The sequence below is a fragment of the Tyto alba genome, unplaced genomic scaffold (genome assembly GCF_018691265.1).
Source record: "Tyto alba isolate M040663 unplaced genomic scaffold, T.alba_DEE_v4.0 Super-Scaffold_39, whole genome shotgun sequence".
NCBI classification, from domain to species: domain Eukaryota; kingdom Metazoa; phylum Chordata; class Aves; order Strigiformes; family Tytonidae; genus Tyto; species Tyto alba.
Window position 1 is genome coordinate 2,627,290 of NW_024881314.1, and position 24,495 is coordinate 2,651,784.

The window sequence follows — 24,495 nt, forward strand, 5'->3', positions numbered from 1 at the left end:
CCAGTATCCTGTCTCCAGCACTGGCTGGTATCAGATGCTGTAGATAAAAGTAGAAGGAACTGTATAGTAGCCTGTTATGAATTAACATGCCCAGGAGAGAAGTTTCTTCCTGACCCTCATCAGTTAGTGGTTGGCTTGTATGCCAAAGCATACATTACTATACATGCTCACGTATTTATATCTATCTATACCAAGAAGTATGTGACAAAACACTAAATCAGACTCCTGGTACTTTCACTTACAGGAAAGTCATTCTGAGGAAAGTATTTTTTTCACCGCAAGAGGCTCACACAGTACATAACTGGGAGAGGGAAAGGCAGCTGAGATTTGCAGCTTAATAGCGGAAACTACTTTTACAAACAGCACCTGAAATATGCACCTTTTGAATATATTTTGGGGATTTTGATTAAGCAAATACTCACACATGTGGTAGTCCTTGTAAAGCGACCACTTAAGCAGATTTGGTGCTAGACATTCCCTTTTCTGAAAAGCATAGGATCACCAAAAAACAGGGTTGGAAAGTTCAAGGTGAGGTTGACCATTCTGTATCGCTCCTGACAGCCGTTTTCTCCAGTGGACTCCCAAGAGCCACCACCACGGAGATTACACACCACACTGCTCTGACAGTGTTTCCTAATTAACTTCAACCTCTTTGGCTTCGGTTTAAGCCCATGTCTTCCTGTCCTATCCACCAGCTACAGGCAACAGATCGTCTCTCTCTCCTGAACTGCAGTCTTTGTGTTTGAGAACTGATTCTTTGTTTCCCAACCACTTTTGGGGGGATTGAAAGACCTTCAGTTATTTCCCTACTTCCTCACTAATATGTTTTCTAGATCTCTGGATTCTCTTCAGATTGCTCCATGTCTCTCCTGAAATGTGGTGCCTAACATCGAATAAAGTAACCCAGCCAAGATCTTTCAAAGACAGAAGAGTGTGGAAGGATTACTTTACGTGTCTTGAAGGTTATATTCTATTTTATACAATCTGGATGGTATTTTTTCCAACACCACAATAAGTACTGAGATCCTTACACATTTTCCCACATTTGTTCCCATTTTTTAGACTATTTCCCCAATGCCTGCCAGTGTTCAAATCCAGGATACAATAAGATGTTTTCTACCGCAGTTATAGATGACTGCTGATGATGATTCAGCACATAAAATAGGCTAATTAATAAGCTTTGGAATAACCACCTCCCCCCAGGCTTGTTCATATGCTTCATTTTACCTAAAAGGATCATATATATTCAAAGAAAACTGCTATCAAAAGAGAAATGCAAGATACATTGAAATAATGCAGCGATACTACTATATGGAGAAAATTTCAGGAAAAAATATTCAGCATGCTATTTTTTTTTCATTAAATGTGATGATGCGATGAGCTCATAAAAACTTAATTAGTCAGAATGATGTGAATGACTCGTCAGAGCTAATTTTAGCAGCCTAAAGTTAGCCAGCATTTCCACAACAGTCATCTCATCTCCTTCAACAATAAATGGAGAGGGATGAACACTTCCAGGATAAACACATCCTGTTGCCTTCAGTTCCCTAAAAAGCCAGTGTCAGATGGGATGAACTCCCCTGACAGAAGAAGAGTTCCAGTAACCACAGAAAGCCTCAACCAGTAGGCAAACATTCGATTTCTTGATGGCTGAGGTCAGATGAGATAAATCCAATTTTAGGCAACCACAAATTCAGAGATAATTATTTTTATGTTAGCATGACACTTAAACACAATGCAAATTCACCATAGTCATCAGGGGAAAAAAAGCATGATAAGATATAGCTTATTGAATGATTACAGAGATGTGCAGAGCATAGAACTTCCATGTCACAGACAACTTCAGAACATTAACATTTTCCTTTCTTCCAAATTGAGCAGACAGCTGACAATGATGAATTTCTCTGTGAAGGATCAATTTTATGCGGTCATTTCAGATCAATAAAAATATTTCATTTTGACAAAATCACACTGTTTGGTCTCCAGATTGATCTTTGTCCTTTTAAAGAAGCATAACCTCCCAAAAAGAAAAGCAAGGCTGTCATTCTGAAATGAAAGACGTTTTGATTTAAAATATTGCACAGCTCACTCTAAAACCACGATCTTCTCTCTGAGGCTCAACCTGATTTTGTGGATTCCAATTTCAAACTTGAGATCTCGTCGTGACTTCTGAACAGTGCAAATGAAGTGGGCAGCCCTCTGACCCGGTGAATGCAACCTTCATGCAGCCCTGGGCCAGCTGACGTACCACATACCTCAAGCTGCTGAGGAGCGGCAGCTCATGACTAGGAAATGAGAAAAGCTCTCCGGGATCCCACTGAGGATCCCACAGGACTAGGCAGGGTGCAAGCAGGATTCCAAAGCTACCCAGTAATACTGGGCTCAGTTATTTTTGCCAGTTCACTGCCTCCTACAAAGAGCAGCCCCACAGATTGACCAGTGTAACCCCAGGGCTCCATTTGAACTGCTAGGGAGGTGCAATGGTAATGAAAGCACAATCGTTTGCTGTGATGGTGGGGGAGTTTCAGAGCCTCCTAGAGGGACCAGGAACTGGCCTTCCAAATAAATTAGGCAGCTTTGAAAAATATGACCTTGAGGGCACACTGGTTTTGTTCCGTGCCTAGATCATTCTCTATCTCTGGGTATATCCAACACTGGGCCCTGCAGGGTAGTGAAGTTTACAGTAAGCTTACTCAAGTACAGTAGCTGTCTAGTCAACCCAAATGTGAGCTGTTTTCTTGTGCCAATGCTAAGCTGTTAGTAATACCCACGCTAACCAGTATGAAGCTCCTTCTAGCAGCTCGGCAGTGTATTACAATGTGGGCATGCTGTCACTGAGGTTTATAACATAAATACTTGTGCATCTGAGTTCATTGTTTATATTCTAAAAGCTATGCTGGGACAATTTGTTGGAAGATATTTTAATTGCAGTAAAAAGCTAGATTTGGGACTCTATTGATAGCCTACTTAAGGTCACAGCTGCTTTCTGATAAGAAATTTCTTCAGAAGGCTGATTGACAGCTGTCAGTGGGTCTTCTGGATCTTCACAACTAGTGATGAGAGCAACGGCACTGAATGACTTTTGGTTAGTACTAAATGGTTTGATCTCCAGTGCCGACGTCTCTACTTCTTTTTCCTGTGTCTTCTCAGTTCGGTTCCATTCTTGCTCCTTCCGATCCAGTTGCATGGCGCTGCAGTGAGGAGCATAAACTTCTGTAGTTTCTTCAAACTGTAAGCAATCCACCTTATAGTATTTTTTCTTTACATGTAAGACATCATTAAACCTATGGCCCCAGAGGATCTCTCTGGGGACATATGAGCTTCTTGACTGATGCGAAGTTCCTGTTGAATCACCTGTGTAGACAAACGTGACCAAGATTTCAAAGTTGTCCTTGGCCAAAGCTTTCCGGTCTAGACCATACAAGGGGCTCTCACTATCGATTTCATGCACGACTGTCACTGGTGTAACAAGTATGATCTGGTCATTTAGCAACTTCAAGTCCTTGTATTCCATCGTCATCCTCCCCTCCTTGTCTTCCTTGTAGCGCAGAAGCTGAGCTCGTACAGAGCCCTCAACCATGTGATTTGGCCGGAAATCGCCAATGCGCCACATGAGGCAAAATTTATCATCCCTTAAGCCAACTACGGCATAGTAGCTGAAGCGAATGGTTTGAGCTCTTTTTCGAGCTGTGGCCATTTTAGCCAAGGCTGCTCCAATTATGAAGGTGTCAATAATGCAGCTCAGTACTGACTGTAGGATAACCATGAGGATTGCAACAGAGCACTCCTCTGTAACACAGCGGTAACCGTAACCGATGGTCGTTTGGGTTTCAAGGGAGAATAGGAATGCTCCGGTGAAGGTATGGACATTTGCAACACAGGGGGTTATTTCTTCATCATGGAATAAATCTCCGTGTTGGATTGCTATCAGCCAGAAGACTAGTCCAAAGAACAACCATGAAAGAACATATGACAAGGAGAATATCACAAACATATGGCGCCATTTGATGTCCACCAGTGTGGTAAATATGTCCACTACGTAGCTCTCCCATTCCCCAAAGATGTGTTTGAAGTACACATTGCAGCTGCCATCCTTGTGGAGAAATCGATTCTGCAATCTTTTCATCCCCATTCCAGGGCTCTCTTGACAAGTGCCTTGGTAACTGATCTTATTTGCCTGCGTGCTTACAGGCCTATAGTGACCACTCTGCTCGGGCATCTTTCTCATACCTGCCTCGTGGCATCAGTTTACAGAACACGCTTGCGGTCCCAGGGGCTATTGGTTTTCTTTGTTTGTTGAAAATCTATGAAATAAAAGAAAAAGTTTATTTTTGTTTTCATTTCTTATGCCAGAACTGTGTTACACCAAAACTAAATACATTCACTCTGTGGCCATCATGAGCAATTTTCTGAAGAGTACAGACTCTGACATTCATTATAAAACATAGCTCAAACACTTAGGCCTGGAAATATGAGGCAGCTGGAAATACAACTAGTTAGAAATGTCCATTTCAATCCTAGGATTTGGTGTGTAGATGAAAATAGAAATCAAAAACCTTTGTGGTGACCCCACTATGAGTATTTCTTCTAATGTTCTGGTGAAGTAGCATTCAAATCAGAATGGGCTCTCACGAACAGTCACAGGAATGGCATGAACCCACTTAAAGTTAGCCAAACATTTGAGGTAGTTAATTATTTGTTGCACGTTTCTTTGTTTTCCTCCATTAGAAGAAATGCCCAGGAAAACACCCTCATTTAGACATAAAACTTCAGTAGCATGGGCAGGCAAGTTGAGTGCTAATTTGTTTTAACCAGAATATGTATCAAACACATGACCATTCATCATTATTTGTGATTCAGTATTGCCCAGAAAAACCTAGTTACAGAGCTGAACTTTACTGGGTTAGTGCTACAGAGACATATTTGTTCAATTTCTAGGAAAGCATTTACTTTTCAAATGAAAAAGAAACCTCTCTCAGGTCCTGGAAACCCTCTCAAACCATTCATTTAAACAAAGCAACAAAAAAAATCCCCCAAGTATGTAAATTTTTATTAATGAGTTTGAAACCATGCAGTATGCTCATAAAATTCACAGATGACACAAATTTAGGAAGTGATGTGAATTAGGAGATCCCTCTGTCAGAAAAAATGGATCTCTGCAGATTGCAACCATATGAACTTCAGCAGTAAGAAGTGCTAGGCTATACGTTTAGCGACTAATAACAAGAACTTATGTTATAAACTGAGACCTCATCAACTGGAATCCAATAGAAAAGGAAAGACTCAGCTGAAGTAATGAGTTACAGGATGCTTATGAGTTACTTGTAGGATACAGCACTGAAAAAGGCAAATGCCTTTTCCTTCAGGTCTCTAGCTCATTCTACCGTATCCCATCCGCTAACACACAAAACACTGACAAGTCAGAAGTGATAGGGTACACAGCTAGAACAATTCAAAATTTTTGCCAAATGTCATGCTTCTAACTGATATTTCTGAAGGAAAAAAGCTAATATTTTTGAGGAAAAACTGTCATGATTCTTCCAAAAATTGTAACCTTTCAATGGAAAAATGACAAGTACTTTTCCCACTTCTAAGCTGGTTTCAGCTGACAAAGGTTCAGATGTAGGTTTATAATGAAGCCAACATATTAGTGGAAAATGAATTTAAAAAAAAGTTTCCTAGTGGTAGTCTTTTTCCTCAGCTCTTCATTCACATTGCCTGAGTTTAAATGACTGCACACACTGCAAGGCAGAAGAGAGTCAAGCCCATAGAGTGTAATATATATTGGATGGACTAGATTAACAGACCGAGAACTCTTCTCTCATCCAAGGAACAATGACAAGCATGCATAGACAGTATTCCAAAAACACTTAAAAGCCAAACATAGTTTCCATTTCTTTTTTCTTTTCTTTTTCTTTTTCTTTTTTTTTTTTTTTTTTTCAGTACAGAAATGAATGTGACATATGGTGTCGTAGCCTCAGAATGTGGCCTTCATTAAAAAACACAACATTAATGTTTCCAAAAATACTTCTTGGAATACAGTCTTTGGAAACATTCATATGACTTGCTTTACTCATAACTTTAAACAAACAGTGTAACCTAGTCTATTGAAGACTCTTGACCTAACATTTTATAAGTCATATTTAACAACAAACAAAAACTGGAAAATGTTGAGTTATTTTTTTAAGAACCTCATAATGTGAGGTGTGAAAATGAAGCCAATTGTAGTCAGAAGCCAATATAATCTTAAATAAAAAAACATACATAGGCTTAGACTGGTTTTCGTATTGACTGATTCAAACTAGAATTCCTTGAAAATGGTCACAAACACCCTGGGACTCTAAGAGGGGCTAAACAGTTCATGAATCAAAGACTACTGAGTTGACTCCACTCTGCTGTTGCCATCAGCAAATCATCGTATTTCAAAAATGGTGTTTTGCTGGCACCATCTTCAGATTTTGTTGGTGCTGGCAAGAATCACGGACTGTCACACATGCAGCTATGTGGCAAAGTCCACTCTGATTTTACAGTAGTTTTTCACACACAGGAGACAACTTTGATCGTGAGGCACCTCGCATTAGGAACTCTACTTAAGGTATCTCCTAAGTACAGGTTGTAGTAATATATATATGTGGTAATATATATATGCTAATGGCTGGCTGTGATGTGTTTTTGACTGATATAAATGAAGCCACGTAGGAAGATGCTAGATTGGATTTTGCAAAACAATCAAAGGTATGTTTGGACTAAGAAAGGGAACATGACGCAGAACTTCCTAAACCAGAACCAAATAATCTAGCCCTGAAGCTAGATGGAGTAACAAAGAATCAGTGCAGAGCAACACTAACAGACATATATTGCTCTCAGCATCTTTCTCCATAGTGTTGAAAATTGGATTGCTCAGAGCCATTTGGCATTGCACAGTGGAGAAGTGCCCCAGATCACCTAAAATCCCTAAAGTCTTAGGAAATAGCCTCTGCAGCCACTCAAAAACATCTAAAAATGTTGCCCAGTATTTTGGGTGTGCTTGAAGTTAAGCCAAATCTGAACTTTTCCAGGCTACTTCTTAAAGTCTCTCAAGTGCAACAGTAATCATGCATCATAATTAATAACTTTCTTACATTGTCTGGTGTTGCTCAGAATATTTAAGTCTAAAAAGTCATCCTTTAACATTTTGGAATTATGTAAGTCTGTATTACGATCTGTGTTTCATTCATGGGGACATTTTTAAACAGGCACGTGATTTTCCTACTCCAAATGAGAGGCAGGGAGGCTGTGAAGCCAGATGTTCATCCTTCACTCTACTGAGACACGCTGCCTTTTTGCAGAACAGTCTGAAGACTATTATTATTATCAAATTTTAAAGAGAATACCACAGACTTACGACCAGACTTATGAACTTAAATCTTACAGCCATTTCAGAAATCTTATTTTTCAAAATGGAAATATTTTACACATCTCTAAGAAAGCCATACGAATTATATTAAAGGCCCTACTACCTGGTAAAGATTAACAAAGGGGGTGGGGGAGGATTTAAAAACATTCTCTACTCACTAAAGATCATGGATTGGTTGCTGCAAATGATTCTCAGATGTTGCCAGGAAGCGTTTTCACCTTCCTCTAACATTAACACAAAAACCCCGCGCCCTTTTTTTGTCTTGCTTTTACTTTCTGTGCATTTTTTTTTTTTCCTTTATTTTCTGGGCGTGTTTGTACACATCATGAGCCTCCTCTTGAACACTGTTCTGTTGTTCAAATGAGGAAGTGTGCTGAAATTTGCAGTACTTTTGCTAACCATTCTTATAATTGTGTTTCACCCCCAAATAAAAACTTATCAGAGATAAAAAGAGAGCAGTGAAGCCAGGCAGGATAGAAGGAAGACAGAAATAGAGAAATCTCAAAGGCTTCATTAGGGTAAATAGCAGAGAGGGTTCAGAAGTTCTTCTAAAGCACACATGTATCAGACTCAGAGCTCAGAAAATCAGCATATATTATTAATTATCTAAGCCAAGGCTAGGATCTTACTGTGCTGGATACTGAAACATGTTCAGGGAGATACAGAACTGCTCTGGAGATTTGTGTTCATGGGGTTTGCATATTTACTGCCCAAACTGGTATCTTGGAAAGTTTCACACCAATTAGATATGCGGGAAAGGTAAGTAAATTCCTGTATTTCAAAGGTCATAAATCAGTGCAGTGGCAGAAATAGGAATAAACCCAACACCTACTTATACCCAGAGCTACCACAAAGCAAACACTAGCAGAAGCAAGCCTCTTAATCGTAATTATCATTTTCATCTAGTTCCTCCTGAATAGAGCAGCTGTACCAGAATAACTTGAACTCTTGATTTTCAACAACTCGCTCAGAACAGCAATAACTTAAACATCCAGTTTAGCCTTTTAAAGACTTCCACTAAATGTAATTATAAATTTAATCTTGGTATTTTGAGTTTGGGGCTCAATGTTTTATGAGGACAATCCCTATAGTGCACCTTAACCTAACACCCAATGAGTTATTGCTACACTCATTTTATGACTATATTTTCCCATTATGTAAACAAGTAGGGGTGAATTTTTGTTCAGTGACAACTTCAGTCAACAGCCTGTTTGTAAAACATTAAGCAAAACAATGTGAAGATCTTGGTTCCCACATAATCTTCTTCTGAGATTACATCAAAAAGAAAACAACTCAGAACCTCTGAATGAAATTGGGTACTCTCACTCTAACCCCACACACGTGGAAGTGGATCTCTCTCGCTAGCATCAGTTCAGCAGTCACCTCAGTTTCCCGCTTCATTTTGGAAATGGTCTGAGAGGTTTCCAGTTTTAGGCATTGTTGTGTAACCCTGGAAGACTTTCAGCTCAGAGACCAGAAACGTGACAAGTAGAAACCTTTTGAGCTGTTTTGGAATTGACTCAAATACTTGCTCCTTTAAAAAACAAAACAAAACAAAACAAAACATAACAAAATAAAAAAAAAAAAAAAAAAAACAAAAAACAAAAAACAAAGAAACAAACAAAAAACACACCAAAAAAAAAAACAAACCCCACCACCCACAAATTCTAAATAAATCCATTACAGGACAACATTGAGAGCTTTCCTTCTTTCTTTCCTTTCACTCTTCTTTGCAAAGGGACGTAGCTGCTCCTAACACTTACAACCAATCCTTCTGCTTCTGGTATGGAATCCCCAGAGCAGGGCTGGCACACTTCATGATTCACCAGTTGCATATCTCACAACACGACTGTCCCGCAGAGGTGTTTGCTAGCAGCCTCCACCAGGTATGCTTCAGGACACATGAAACTGTGCTTGTGAATCTACTGCTTGCTTGGCCCACAAGATAGACTTATCTTTATAGTGCAAAAGCTTTCACTCGTCTCCTTGGGCAGAACAAAAAAGCACAATGATATTCAGTTTCAGAAAGTGTCTGATATTCTTGATCTCTAACAGCACAGGTCTGAGCACCTGATAAGCAAAACTTTGTTACAAGTGGTTTTTTTTAATATTTAGTGTTCCTCATCTTAGCTCAGATCCCCATAAATGACTAAAGGGCATCTCTATAAGGGGAGGGGCAAAGCAAAATCACCTCAACTGAACCCAGAGCCAGACCTCCAGGGAGCAAGGATGTAGGAGAGGGGTTGCCACCCCAGAGCACTCTCAGATCAGTACACGCTTTTGTGTTGACCTTAGAGGAGTGGAGCCCACCCCAGCCACAGCTTCAATCACAGAACATCCTCACATCCATGGTAATGTCTTTGAAGCCCCTGGAGTGAAGCTTTCAAATGGCTCGACTTTCCCTTTAAATTAAGTTTCGCTGTTTGCATCACTTCAGCTTAGATGACTGAGCACAGCAGAGGTTGGTAGGGCTGCAGTTCACCAACTGTCAAATTGCAACACGCAGTTCTGCAAGCATCACCCTACAAGTACCACCTTTCCTCTCCATTGTCCAGTCTATATAGGTCTTTCAACAGCAGAAGAGAAGATTGTAAATACAGAAATAAAATAAAACTTTGAATAGGATAAGCTCAGAGCTGGAGAAAAAGGGTATTCCTTAGACTTCTTATTCAATACTTTGGTACAGAGGCAATACCTAAAGTATCAATATAAAAGTGTTTGTTTACTAAACATTTTTAAAGATAGACATAAATAGCACAGAGCACCAGGCCTTTTGTACAGATTTTAAAGTCATGCAATAGTGCTGTAATCTACACTGGAACAACTCACAGTAACAGATATATTGACATTTAATTCATCTAAGTGAAACCAGAACTCCTTAAAACAAACAAACAAACAAAAAGCAAAAGGAAAGAAGTTTGGCCCCTTCAGTTTGAGAAGACAGACTCTGAAAGTTGCTCCTTGATGAAGGCTGGTTGCCCATTTCAGAGCCTCAAAACAGGTTAAAAGTGTACCAGCCTCCTGCTTACTACTCAGAGCAATTCCCCAAATCTGCAGAAAGCTGAAAATGTCTATTTTAATTTATTCGCACTGGATGGTTTTAGCCAGGAACAAGCAGTGGAAACACTGAAATACCATGAGAAATGGAAAGTGCTGGCAACTTGAAACTCTTGATTTTGGGCCTCACTGCCATTCTTTGTCTCAGACAATTTGGCAGGGTGAAACCTAAAACTGTTGACTCCGAGGACTCTCTTCCTCTTTTTAACCCTCAGCTCTCGGCAGCTCCCGTACCAAGGTGACTGGACAAGGATGCACTTGACAGCACGACGCCCCCACCGCCCCCTCCCCGAGTGGGTACCTGTGTCCCGCAGGCTGGGTGCAGCTGGTGAGCTGCCCCAGTGCACCTGGAGCAGTACTGGGGCTGGACTGGGACAGCCCAGGGCTGCCGAGATGAGCCCGGTCCCCAAACCCAGCAGGGAACCAAAGCGAACGGCAGCACCTGAGCCACCCCTCAAGGGTGACCCTGCTGGTCTCCTCCCGCAACCCATACCTGCAGTGGGCCAGCTGGATCCACACAGGGCCACTGCCATCTCCTCCTGTTTGGAAATTCCTCCCTCTGCTTCTCTTCCCATCAGCCATTTGCATTTTGGTATTGAGCTGATAGAACCAGAGTCTCTATCTCTGATCCCTGCAGCCTCAGTTCTTAAAAATGGTACAGCTGGTACACATCCCAGACCTGAAAATCTACCAGACACACAGACATGGAACAGCTGAAAATATATATTTTATATCCAGTCTTCTTCCTTTGGAAATCAGTAGCCAACGTATTCCTTATTTCAGCAGGCAAAATCCCCTGGGCTTTAATGCAAGTTAGCTGTGAGGCAATCAAATACAAGTGTTAGGACTAATTATCATTTCCTCCTCCCAACACGCTGATGTCTGCGCTGACGCACAGCGAAGGTTAATTTCAATAGTTCTGCAGATGTGTGCAGTGGGATTTCTCCACACGTTGAACCTTATGGATTACATTCAGCCTACAGAGGCACAGAAAAATTCTTCGAGGAACTTTTCCACCAGATCTTGGCAGGCAACAGTAGAACAGTTTGTTGCAGCTCTTAATAGACATGATGTAATATAATAATGTATTCAACAATAGGTAAGTGGCAGGTCATGAACAATGATACAATCAAATTAGATAATGCTGACCGCTTTCATTTAACAGGGCCAACACCCTCAGCTCTGTTATTTGCTGCAATTCAGTGCTGTTATATCGCTTCTCAAAACACAACAGGTTAATAATAATGTAGGATTTGGGGGGCGGGCGAGAGCTGGTATTCTAAGAGGGTTCTTCCAGTCTCTGGGCTCGTTTCCTTTACGTCACATTGTGCAATGCTGCTTCCTGAGGCAGAAAGCGTATTTTTTTTCCTGTTTTCTGGAGTACATTGTAAACCAAATATCCAGGGAAGGGCACTGTGACATAAGAACGCAGAGTCACTGTTTTTACAGTTATGCTTTTTATTTGAGGACGTCTATAGAATAAGAAAGGTAAGGGCATACAGGGCTGCACTAGTGGCGCTGCAGTTAGCTCCTGCAGTCCCGTTTATTTCAGTGCTCCCTGGTCCTGCAGCTCTCTGTGCGCGCATAGCAAAAACAACAGAGAGAAGAAAAGATTACGTGGCTTTAACCAAAGGGTTATGTGAAGATCAGAGAACCCCTTACATTGCCTGTGCAAGTTTTAATCCTGCCAATTCAAAAGGCTGCAGCTTTGACAATGGAAAGCCTTGTCTTGGTGTCAGTGTAGTTTGGATCAGATGCCTTACTATTGTATTTCATGTAAGGAATAGAATAGAATAAAACAGGATTCCAAGTTAACAGCATGAGTGAGCTCTGTTCAACAGATGAGCGAAGTAAGATGTGAGTAGGAAGCCCAAGGATCTCTGATTTTTTATTTTTTTTTTCCCAACCCTAGTAAAAAGTTCCTTAAGATGTAGCTTGACACCAGTTATTAACTTCCAAGTGCTATCCAGAGAAGACAGGAACACTTGCAAGTTTCTTCTAATCTCCACTTTGGACTACTGACCGCAGCAGGAATTCCACTATGATGCTCAGAAGCTGTCTTATCCCACCTAATAAAATATCCCAGATGCCAATTAAATCACCAAAGCCTTTACATTTTCAAAACTAGAGTGGGGTCTAAGAGTGAAAATATCATTTTGCATTACTTCTTTGAGGAAATGGAAGGGAGAAGGAAAAAAAAAATCAAAACGAAACATGTAAATAAAATGAATCACATCCACTATGACCTAATTTTTTTAGGAAATACCAGGAAAAAACTGCTGTCTCAGATTTCTAGACTGCTTCCCAAATCAAAAAGGTTGAGATAACTATTAGCTAAGGATCAAGTCAAACAATGTATCAGTGCTTTTTTTTTTTTTTTTTAAATAGGAAAAGCACCAGAAAATTCTGTGACTGACATTAACACATGCAGTCAGATAAACCAGGCAATCAAATACTATGCTTCAAGAAGTTAATTTATCAATCATTACTGGTGTCAAGAATCACTATTTGCTTTTCTGAGCAGCTACGTATGACTCTCATTTGTGAGTATAGATACAGCAGAAGTCTACCTCTCATATGACTAAATAGGATTTTCTCTCTAGTCTGGTAGATGATATCATGTAGGTCCTATGACTGGAGCTGCTCAGCCAAGGCCCATGGTCCTACATGGCATCCCGAGTTTCAGGTTCTTCATCCAAACCAAAACATGCTTCCACTTTTGTCAGGCTATATACTTTACCGCTTTTAAAAAGCCTGTGAAATGTATTAAATGGTTTCAGAGATCAGAGGCCTGATCCAAATCCTACTGAAGTCAGCAAAGGGGTTGTCTTTGATTTCTTGTTTTGGATCAGATCTAGCTGTTGGGTTTCTTAGTATCACCACAGGCAGCATTCATCATTGCTCTTCAGAATTGGCTTGGCTTGCTGGAATTACAGCAATACTTTCTAAGGAACAAGGGCTTTTTTAAACCTTCATTTTCTTTGGTTCACAGACTTTGGCAGAATATTGACTTTCCACATTGTTACTTAACTCCACTGGGGTCTATAGGAAATTTGGGAATGGGATGCTTCTTTCAGAGATGATTTTCAACACTTTGTAGAGCAGATGGCTGAACCTCTGTGCATACATCTCACGAGCCTCTGTCTCAGCATGGCTGCGTGTGATCTGGAAAGGCAGGTTACTCTGCAACTCAGTAGTGGTTTTTTGCAGAACTTATACTCAGCATGCTGTTGGCCACTCTTGTTTTCAACTGTGATTCTCTTCCCAAGTTCAGTGGTCTAATTTACAGTATGTTGGTGTTTTGCAAGTCAGATAATTAAAATAATGTGGAAGCAGAAAATCACATGTGTGTCTGTGTTTGGACTGTACATTTAAGAATTTTATTTTTACCTCAGTATGTGGGTTGCATAATATTATTTCTGGTCTCTCGAAGATGTCCCACTGCTTATTCCTGATCATCTTGAGTGAGTTTCTGGACACAGCAATTAGTAGTTTAAGAAATATGAAGATAGGCACAATCTCCTCTTAAACCTTGTCTCTTCTCCCCCACCTTCAAAACATCATTAGACAAGTTACTTATTCCTCTAAAGATGAGAACATTCATCCTGAATCAGAGCTGAGTTTCATTTATGCCAGTGCCTACTCTTCAACACTGGTCCACATCAAATATTTAATGGCATAAACTTTATTCATCATTCATGACTCCATATACAAAGATTCACCTCTCCATCCAAAACTACAGGTAGAAGACAGATTTAGTGCTTAATTCTTAAAATCCTTTTCAATATTTGCACCAATACTGTGACACCCTGATGAGTCATTACCCATATCGATATCCCATTCTTTGGATTAATCTATCACCTCTGTATCAACATTTCTCAGATCTAATCCTCCTCTTTTTCATGTCTTTTTATTGTTCTGCTTCTCAGAGTTGTCTTTTGGCCATATTCTGAGTTCTCAAAGATTGTTGAGTGAAGACAGCTTTTTTTCTTGCTGTGTTCTCACTTTCCACACTCCGTACGTGGCATTCATTGCAACACGCACTGAAAATGGCATTCACAATCCACCTCACACAGTTTAAAAAGATACTTTTCATGATGGTGAAAACCTTAAATCTTGACCTTGTTTTGTTCCTTACTTTATTTGTGTTGACTACTAATAAAATTTTTAATGTAATGTCCTAAATATTTTCTTCTTTATTTTTGTACCCATGTTTCAAACACTATGTAGCAAACCTGCACTTGCCAAACTGGTTTATCAGTAAATCCCAATGACCTTTTTCCATGGGCTTCCCAAGGTATGGACCCTTCAGTTGTAGCCAATCAGTTTCATCAGCTCCTGAAGAGCTTGAGAGGAATCCCAGGCCAGGCGTGTGGGGTAAGGACAATGTAAGAGCTAAGGCATTGGGTTTAAATTTAAGAAAAACATTCATGCATATGTTTAACTATAAGCACGTAGTAAGAATGAATATAAGCCTGCTTCAAATCTTCCTGAGACTGGATCCAGAGAGGTAAAGTACTTGTTGAAGGCTTTACACCAAACTACTGGAAGAATGCAAAAAACTGGTTTTTCACTCCTATCTTATTCAATCAGCAAATCCCTCAGCTGTCTCAGAGAAGGTTAATACATTATTTTTTGTTTAAAATATTAAACTGTTTCCAAAAATGGCTTTGCTTATTAAAAAAAAAAAAAAAAAACAAAAAACAAAAAACAAAAAAAAAAAAAAAAAAAAAACAAACAAACAAACAAACAAAAAAAAAACCCATAGAAGTTGCCTTCAATAAAATACATGAATTTAGGGGGTTTTTTAAACAGGATTTTTTTCTTCCAGTGATTTGTATAGAGGCTGACTATGCCTCCCTCACTGCCCATGATCTGTCCCTCTACGGTTGCCCTTTGCATGGAGATTTTCACTCAGCAGCACTACTGATCAAATGAGCTGCTTATATGAGGTTCAGCTCATTTCAAGATGTTTGTCATGAACCTGTTCAGTCAGCCGTGTTTTTCCTGTTTTACTTCTCAAAGGCAAACACTACGAACAAGAGAACAGATCTTATCAAGACGATGTTAACGAAAATACATCAAATAAAAAATCTGTTACATTACAAACGTCAACACTCAGGGAAAAAAGATATCTAAACTACAGTAGAGTTGATTTTATTGCCAAAGCAATTCCCAAAGACTGTTTTGATAAACAACTTTTCTGGTTTTCCTCATAGGTGCTATGGTCTCTCTTGTTTATTACACATTAAGTTTACAGGGGTGCTGTCATCAGAGACAGCAGCATGACTAAACAGAATTTCACTCTCTGCTTTGAAATTTACTTGTACTGTTCCCTGAGCCACTCTGAATTAATTGGGAGTTAGATAAATGGTGGGTCAACAAAATTAAATTAAAAACTGGTATACCAAACCTAAGCGGGAGATGTTTTATCCTGTATTTTCCCTGAGTTGTTTTTACTCCCGTTTTCACTGAATAAAACTGAGTAAAAGCATCACTTGCTCCTGCCACAAAGCCAGAGTCACTCAAAAGTCACACAAATCCGTAGGTGATTAATTAAACCTCAAATCACTGTGAAGGCCTGACAAGCTCCAAATCACATGAGCTTGGACTGGTGGCATTCTTCCTCAGGAACATTTTGTGTAGTACTAAGCTGTATTCACTTCATAATGAAAAGATCTTCAGGGAATGAAGTCTGTGAAAAACATAAAGTGGTGTTTCCCACAGAAAAAGCAAGCCACACCACTTGGGTGTCTTAGTCTGGGAGCAACTGCAACGCTGATTACGCTCAGGAGAGAAAGTACAGATTAAGGAGACTAAAAAGTAACCTAAAAGGTTCTGGAAGGAAGCCAGCAGTACTTTAACAAAGGGAAAGCAATCTGAAAACAATAATGTCACAAAACACCCCACGGAAAGAAGCAAGGAATAATCTCCAGTCCATATGAATGCTAGATAGATGAAGTTATCTCCCAGCTACTGCCAGCACAAACATCATTTATGAAGCTTGACAGCTGCACAGCAATTAGGAGAGGAGCTTGTGTTTACTTGTGTTTAAAGGCAGAAGTGGCGAGTGGGTTCCAGAAACACTATGACGCGTGTTGATAATTATGATATTATGCCATTGATTTGGTCTTCGGGTGTTTTTCAAATCAGGGTTCGAGATCTCTTTGTTCTGCTGTGTAAAACCCAGCTTTGAGGTCATTCTTCGCCTTACACACCCTTGGCTGTTTATGAACATCCTCACAAAACTCAAAGCCCATTTCCCATTGAGGAAGACAAGAAACAGGTTGTGTCATTGTCTGGCTCAATTGTTCTGCATAACTACATAATAATTCCAAAGAGAGGAATACTTACTAGCTTGAAGTGTTATTGTTGTAAAAGCCTCACGTCAACAATGAAAGGATATGCATGGTACCACACATATGATTGAGGAGAATCTGCTTTTCATATTAAAAGAAAATGAATGAGAATGACATCCATCTATTTGAAAGGGAAATTGGTAGAAGGTTCAACGGGGTAGCCACCTACAATGAATGTTAAGAGCCACTTCTGCTATCTTGGCACCAAAATAGGTGGTTCCAGCCACCTGTGTGTGACAGAGATCCCCTACTGACATCCCCAAGGGTGCCAAGCCAAGCCTTTTAAGCTTTTGGCTTCAGTGTAGAGGGACAGACTTTGGCACTTTAACCTGACATTTCCTTAAAGCTGCAGGAAACAGTCTCCTCTCCTGATCTTACGCATTGGTGCTCCTAGCTGTGGCTTCCTTTTCTTAGTTTAGACAGCACTCTGGGATCTTTCAGAATAAAAGGATTGTTATTGCAGAAGTTGGAAAAATGTCAGCAGAAGGGATGAAATATTGCCCCATGCCCTTGCCATACTGAACAGGGAATCTTTTCTTCCAGTGTTGGTTTAGGACTTAATCCTGCAAGGTCTTGTCTGTCAGCAAATACAATCAGGTTTAAGAGCAATGAATAACCACCCTAGAAATCACTGGAAACTATTTTGTTAGTGTAAATTTAAGCAAGCACAGAAGTTCTTCAATAGACTTGGACCAGAGTACTCAGCACCCTGCAGAAATGAGCCTTTAGTTCTTAGAACCATTTATTGTGTCCAGAACAGCCATTCATTAGGGCTTTGTGCAGGGAGGTTGAATTTCACTCACTTGGAAGATATTCTTTCTAACCCCCTGAGACACATAGACTCTTTGGTTGATTTGGAAAACAAAATGATTAATGGCATTTTACAAGTTTTTCCACTAAACAGATTTCAGTTGAAGTCTGTCACAAGCTAAAGAATTTGCAGGAATAGTGTCAATCTGATGACATAGTGGCAATAAATCCTATTGTACTGGATTACATTTTTACCCATTAAAATGCTTTGACCTATTGTCATCCAAGTAGAACTACATTCCACTGGCTGTTCAAAAGGTTCTGATTTCACTCTCGATTGTTACCAGGGAAACTGCACCTCAATCCAAACCTCTGTCGCACCAATCATTTAACTTGATTTGAACAGACTTGTGTAGATAAAGCAAAGCACTAATTACTTATTCCCATTGAAAAAGTCTAAATCAAATCTTTCTGAGACCTGAATAACAGAAACTTACAGAAGTTGTTTGAGGGTTACTTGTTTTTTTTGCACGAGGCACCAAGTGCTTCATTTCTTTGGGGAATAGCTAGCTATGGTGACAAAATACCATGAAAAAAAATAATATTCTTAGTCTATCCAAAGCAAGAGTGCACTAGAAATCTCACCACAGGCCACTCCTGGAAAGAGTTCTCACTCAGTTGTGGAAAACTAACAGGATTTTCATTAGTAGTCAAACAGCTGGTTAAAGCTTGTGAGTGGAAATAGAAATATTTGAATTTTCCCATTGAGATTTCTGGTGGAAAGTAAGCTGTGTTTTATGGCATCTACTTTTAATATGTATTAAGTTAATATCATCACAGTTGTTCAGATTTGTCTTAATTTGAGCTATCTTTGAGTGGGAGAATGCCAGTTAGAAATTGTGCATGTTCTCCCATAGCTGCTAAGAATCAGCATTTCTTGGACAGCAAAATGGGCCAGCTGGCCATGTCAGAAATCAGGTCGGCAAAGTTAGCTCAGGTCTGATCACTGGCAGGACACAGGCTTGCAAAGAAACAACGAGGTGATGCTGGTACCGCAACACAGGATCAATGCCCCGACGTTGATGTACACAGAATTAGGTGCCAATCTGAAAACAGTTTGAGAGAAAAAAAATTAAAAAGAACCGGGGATCTTTTGTGTTCAAAGTTTCGTCAGGAATGGAGATGCCTTTAGTTCTTATACTTGATAAAATTCCAGCTAATTTCCCTCTTATCCAGATAAGTCTTCATTTCACATTGTCTAGTGAATTCCTGTCTTGATTTTCCTTTGGGGTACAGGAAAATTTGTCTGAAAAATGGTTGTTCACTGAAATTGCCTCTATTCAGTTTGTTTCCCAGATTGTTGATTTTTATCAAATGTCAGTTCCTTGACCTTCTCTGGCTAGTATTGACCCACTCTCCTTTACCATGCTGACAGCAAAGAGAACCCAAAAATTCAATGCTTCCTCAGCTGAATCTTTCCACAGGAAATTAAGGGCTGAAACACTCTCCACTCTTCCAATTCTTCAATCCAGCATGTCACCACAAATAACATTTGAGTAGCTGAAGCATATTCTCCCCTGTCTGCACTCTCAAAACACAATTTTAACCGCTTTAAAAAGAGGAACCAGTGCTACTATCGTGACTGCAAACTACAAAAATTTAACAGTTCCTTGTGAAAAGCAGCACAATGGCTTCTTGGGTTACAGCACTGCTTCCTGCCAGTCAGGATGGACAACTAGTCTGCTTTTACAATATAAGATGAAAAGATAAAGAATCAATTCAAGCTCTTATCCCAATTTAAAAATCAAACAGAAAAGAAATCTGAGGTTGGTTTTGTTTGTTTGGCTTGTTTGTATTTATCATACGACATTTTAGTTGCACAATAGGTTATTTGAAATGGATGTTCTGTTACTAAACATTGTCACCGAAAGCTCATAGTGAGACTATGGTGCAAGAAAGGTAAGTAATAAAAGAAAGAAGGGGAAGGCATCAGCCAATCTAGAGCTTCTTACATCGGAGAATACTGAACAAGGTGAATTAGCAGAGTTCTGTTGAAAAGAAGAAACTTTCTCAGTGTGAAACGTTTTCCAACTGATCTTTCCAAGAACTATTCAGAATCTCTCCTAGTAGACAGGTTTCTCAGATTGCAACCTTTCTGTCTGGTAACACTTCCTTTGCAAAAGTTTATTACTTTAGAAACAGCTTCCTGAACAAATGACTGATACATTAGTCCCTGCTCTTTCTGCCTCCAGAATGACAGATAGAAAAATCTTGGCAAGAACTCGACTTGTATTTCTGACATTTCTTCCCTTCTGTTGCAGTGCTGAGTTGTTACAGCTACACTAATGAAGCCCATCTAAAATATGGATTGCCTGGACATTGCTTGTATTTAGCAAGTTTGCAGCTGGTTAACTCTGATTGATCAACTGACATTTGCTAAACAGTGCTAAACTATTTATCAACTTGTACTATAATCTTGCATTTGACATTACATAGATCAATTGTCTGACCTATAGGGAGCTTGGCTGATTTATTAGCACCAGTTGCGTTACATCAGTACATTTACACCCTTTCAAAAGCAGTAATGAAACAAGTGCATCAGAATGTTTGTCTCCATTTCAAAAATGTCCAACAGCATTGTAGAACGTTTCATGTAGATACCCCAAACCTTCTTTGCATTGCGAGAAGAGAAGAGAAGAGAAGAGAAGAGAAGAGAAGAGAAGAGAAGAGAAGAGAAGAGAAGAGAAGAGAAGAGAAGAGAAGAGAAGAGAAGAGAAGAGAAGAGAAGAGAAGAGAAGAGAAGAGAAGAGAAGATGCAAAAGTGCTGTGAGTTAGTGAAGTCTTTGCAGATTATGAAAGCTAAAGAATTTTCCCCTTTTCCTTCTCTCAGTGACTAATTTCTATTACTGTAACTAGCAGTAGGAATGTTTCTCCCCACCAAAACTGAAGCATTTACTGCCTCTTCTCCATCTCCTACCATCACTTGAAAAAGCTCTGGCAGGAAAGCTTATAATAATGCTAAAAAAACCCACTATCTATAAAAGAATTTCTTTTGTGTATTAAAAGCTTACAGTCTCACTCCGTATCACCATCCCCAAGGGGAATGAGTCAGGAGTAATAAGAAACACCAGATCAAGGTTCCCAGGAGACCACACTACCCAGAAGAAAGGAAGGTGATGTAATGCAAGGACATAGCAAACTTTTTTATAAGAACAGTCACATGGACAGACCACCCCTCTCTAATCTGGATCACTTCTGTCTTCTTCCAAGGCTCACAGCTATGGGAGGAGAACTTCAATCCTAAACTGCAGCACAGGTGCAAGTATTTGAGGAAGTTTAAGAAGGAAGATGCAGAAGCCAGTATTACATAACCAAACCCCTGGCAAGGGCATTGCAACCCATGCAGCAAGCAACATGACGATTGCATTGTCTTTCTCTGCCATCCTTCATTGTGTTCTGCTGGGTTAGTATTACTAAAGAGGTCATCTTCAGCAGGTAACACCTTAGCAGTAGGAGCAAAAACCCTAAATATACAGCAAGGAAAGGAAAACCTGTCCACCAGTTTGCACTCTATATGACTTTCCCAGAGCCTCAATTTACTTAGAAAAATATTACAGAGTTTTCAGTACAGTTTAAAAAGTTGGTGCAGGATTTAAAAATACAGAAATAGGGGTACGTTTAAGGTGGATGAACATAATTATGCCTTTTTTACTTTTGTTTGCAGATTTTCATGGCCTACTAGGGGCCAGAATCTTTCAGCAGACTCCTTACACTTACACATCTGTGCACAAGTACACATTCACACAGGTCCTCACACACAGACACTCAGATCTAACAAAATTCTGTCCATTCTTCTATTTCAGGCCTTCACTACTAGGCCCCCTCTACTACAATCATTCCAACAAACTGGTTGTCCAGACCAGACTCATACGGCAAGCTCTGGGGCAGAGTGATTCCTCTGACTCACACTCATTTCAGCCAACATTTCTCACAGTCTGTAACCTTCAATTTCCTTTGGTATGAGCTAAAAGTGCCTCTGCTGCTCTGCCCTCCTAACGCAAAAATTCATGCGGGCAGTTTTGCTGCACCTTAGCTTTGTTCCTCCTGTGGTAATGACAAGTTGGATAAACCCCACCAGAAATGGACAGGCAGGAATGGAGGAATGTAGGAAGTGCCAAACTGGATCAGACCCACAGTCTGTCTAGTCTCGTATCCTGTCTCCACCAGTGGCTAATACCAAATGCTCCAGGAGAAGGTGTAAGAGCCCTGCAACAGGCAGCTTTGGAAGAATTTCCCTCCTCTAACAAGTTCTTATACTGATCTTCAGTAATTAGAGGCTGGCTTCAGACCCGAAATTACACAGCTTAATATCCTTCCCAAACATGTATTCATACAAGCACTAAAGCTCTGCCTCTTTTTAATATTCAGATGAACACAAACTCTCCTTCTGAATTTCAGAGAGAGAAACTGTGTTTCCAAACAACAACTGACAAGCTGCCAGGTTACATGCAAAACACACTTCCAGTTGAACAAGATAAACAGTTTATTCCCATACAGGTTGTTTAGTTAGTTTAAAACTCTCTAAGGTAACAGAATTTCTGTTTACATGTACACACACAGAGACAAGCATAATTAAGGAAATGAGAAATGGGCTTTACCTTAACGTCTGCTGAGATCTGAAAGAATCTCTGCTTCACTCCCTCTTTTCTTTTTCTCTGTCTCTCTCCCTCTCTCTTGCATGGCTGGACTGACAGGTTGGCAGAGCTGAGAACGACAGGTTGGGTTTGTTTTTTTAGGCACAACTCCTCCCCCTCTCAAAGAGAGAAAAAAAATGCAAGACTGTTTGGGAAAAGTTCACAGAAAATCCCATCCTTTCAGCACATTAGAACTGATGAGAAATATGCTACATTTGGGAGCCCAGCAGTTTTCTGATATTTTTCTCTCAATAAAGCTCAAGGTCTACTTTGCAATAAGTATAAAGCAACCAGAGGATTTACACCAGGAACTAATCTGACCCTAAACCTTTCCCATTTCTCTGATAACTGATCCAACAGATAATTCTAGCCCCTTTAAGGCAGCCTTGACAAGAGGATTTTTGTAAAAGTGCAAACGGCTCTTTGCATGCAGAACAAATATCTTTGGGCCTTGGATTTTATCCTTGCATCCTACCACCACTATGTATAATACAAGTCACCAGTAGATGTCTGAAGTCTTAATTTTTACCCCAGAACCCTCTGCTGCTGCTAACCTGCCTGCACTTAGCAGCAGAAAGCAGGTTATTTTAAACTCCTGTTCTACTCCATCCTCTGCCTTAGTTGCATAGAGAACAGCTCACCTCCTGTCACTGTCACTGAAATGTGATAGTAATCCCCAAGAGCTCTTTAGCAGGCCACACTAGCCACAAAAATGAGGTCAGTGTAAAAAGAGGCTTATGTAGTGCAGAGCATTGCAATCAGTTGTGTGCTTCCACAGGCCTTCCCAGGTGTTCTGGCTTACCTAGACAAAATACTTGCCTGGAAACACCTGCTGCTGCAGTTTTTACCTCAGCCCATTAGAGATTGTTACACACAAGGTGCAGACAGTGATCTTATGCTGAGCATATCAATAGGGTCTTCAGATTAGGGCTGTGTCAAACGAATTCTGCCTGCTCCTACTTCCATGCTTTGCTGCCACCTGTGCCAGCCTGGCCACAGAGCTTTGCTTCTGAGGACTTGTGGGCAGAAATAACTGTTAATAAATGCCAAGAAAGAGGAGCCAAGAGGCTGGTGGCTGATGATGAAATAGCTGCTACACTCCCACTTTCCTGGAATCTATCAAAAGAATTGAGAGGCAAGTCTCTTATGCTCTAACACTTTTCCTAAGATGGCAGTTTGGGCTCAAATATGCAATTTCTGTGGCCTGTCCTCTGCAGAGTAACTGTCTCTTCCTTACCCAGCTGTTTCAAGCAAACATACAGTAAACTAATGACAGTCATCTGCATAAATTTGCATTGCAGACTCCTTGAATAGAATCCATATCTCCTCTGGGTCAGTTTTGCAGCAGGTTTATAACAATGAAGTTTCAGAGACTTCATTTACCTGTGTCATTATGGCTGGCATTACAGTATTCAGTATGCTGATAAGCAACAGCTCCGCAAAGCCATAGTGTTCCAAAACTTTGGGAAAAAAATAGCCAGTTTAATTTAACATTATGGTGCACTAGATTACAGGTGAATTCAATGGGGATCACACAAAGTCAGTGTGACATCATGTATGATAATGTCCAGTGCTAGCTCAGCTTTTTCTGTTATACCAGGGGAGGGCCACATCCATCTATTCCCAGACCAACTTCCATTCCTCCTTAGTCTCCTGCAGAATGCATTTTCTTTCTGTCTCTTCTATCAGGCAACTGTTCTCAATCGTGTTCAGCTCCCTACTTAAGATTTCCAGAGAGATAATACAAATACACAGAAATCTTTCCTGCCAGTGAAACAAGTTAACTGAATCCAGACAAAACTGGCCAAGGCCAGCACCAAAGTTCAGTGATAATGAATCATGGCTGAATGCACCAGTGCCTGCTGAGTGCCTCTATGAAGTGAGAAACTGTTCTTAAGGTTACAGCATGGTAATAGTCTTCATGTTTCTTCCTTAATTTCTAATACAGATGGGATGGGGATAAGAGTGTATTAACATTAAGTGCATGCCAGTCTCAGCATTATAGTATCAAAGGTGGATTTACTAGCAGAGAGATCCAGCTGTAGCTTGCTTTGGCACTGATATGTAACAGTCTTCTCAGTCCTCCAGCCTCAGCATTATGAGGCTGGAGATCCAGATCCTTCTAAAGGTTTGCAGCTTGCAGAATCCTTAAGGAGGCAGGGTAGATCCACAGGGGTTTATTCTTTCAGCTGACCCATTACCTGCCCAACACCAGAGAGCCAGGAACTAAAATATGCCC

General features: G+C 40.2%; 1 protein-coding gene across 5 annotated transcripts in view; it reads right to left on the reverse strand.

Moving 5' to 3' along the window:
- Nucleotides 1-1,692: 1,692 nt before the first annotated feature.
- The window catches only part of KCNJ16 (potassium inwardly rectifying channel subfamily J member 16), a 34,331-nt gene continuing 11,528 nt past the window's right edge, over nucleotides 1,693-24,495 (reverse strand). For 3 of the 5 annotated variants that reach the window (XM_033002588.2, XM_033002589.2, XM_033002591.2), the window contains 2 exons: nucleotides 22,221-22,326; nucleotides 1,693-4,304 (listed from right to left, as the gene is read on the reverse strand). In XM_033002588.2, the coding sequence (XP_032858479.1) occupies nucleotides 2,939-4,228 (1,290 nt within the window). In that variant the 5' untranslated portion in view covers nucleotides 4,229-4,304; nucleotides 22,221-22,326 and the 3' untranslated portion in view covers nucleotides 1,693-2,938. Of the gene's footprint in view, nucleotides 4,305-22,220; nucleotides 22,376-22,810; nucleotides 22,871-24,495 lie in introns of those variants that run through there. The other 2 variants (XM_033002586.2, XM_033002592.2) reach the window with 2 other exon arrangements.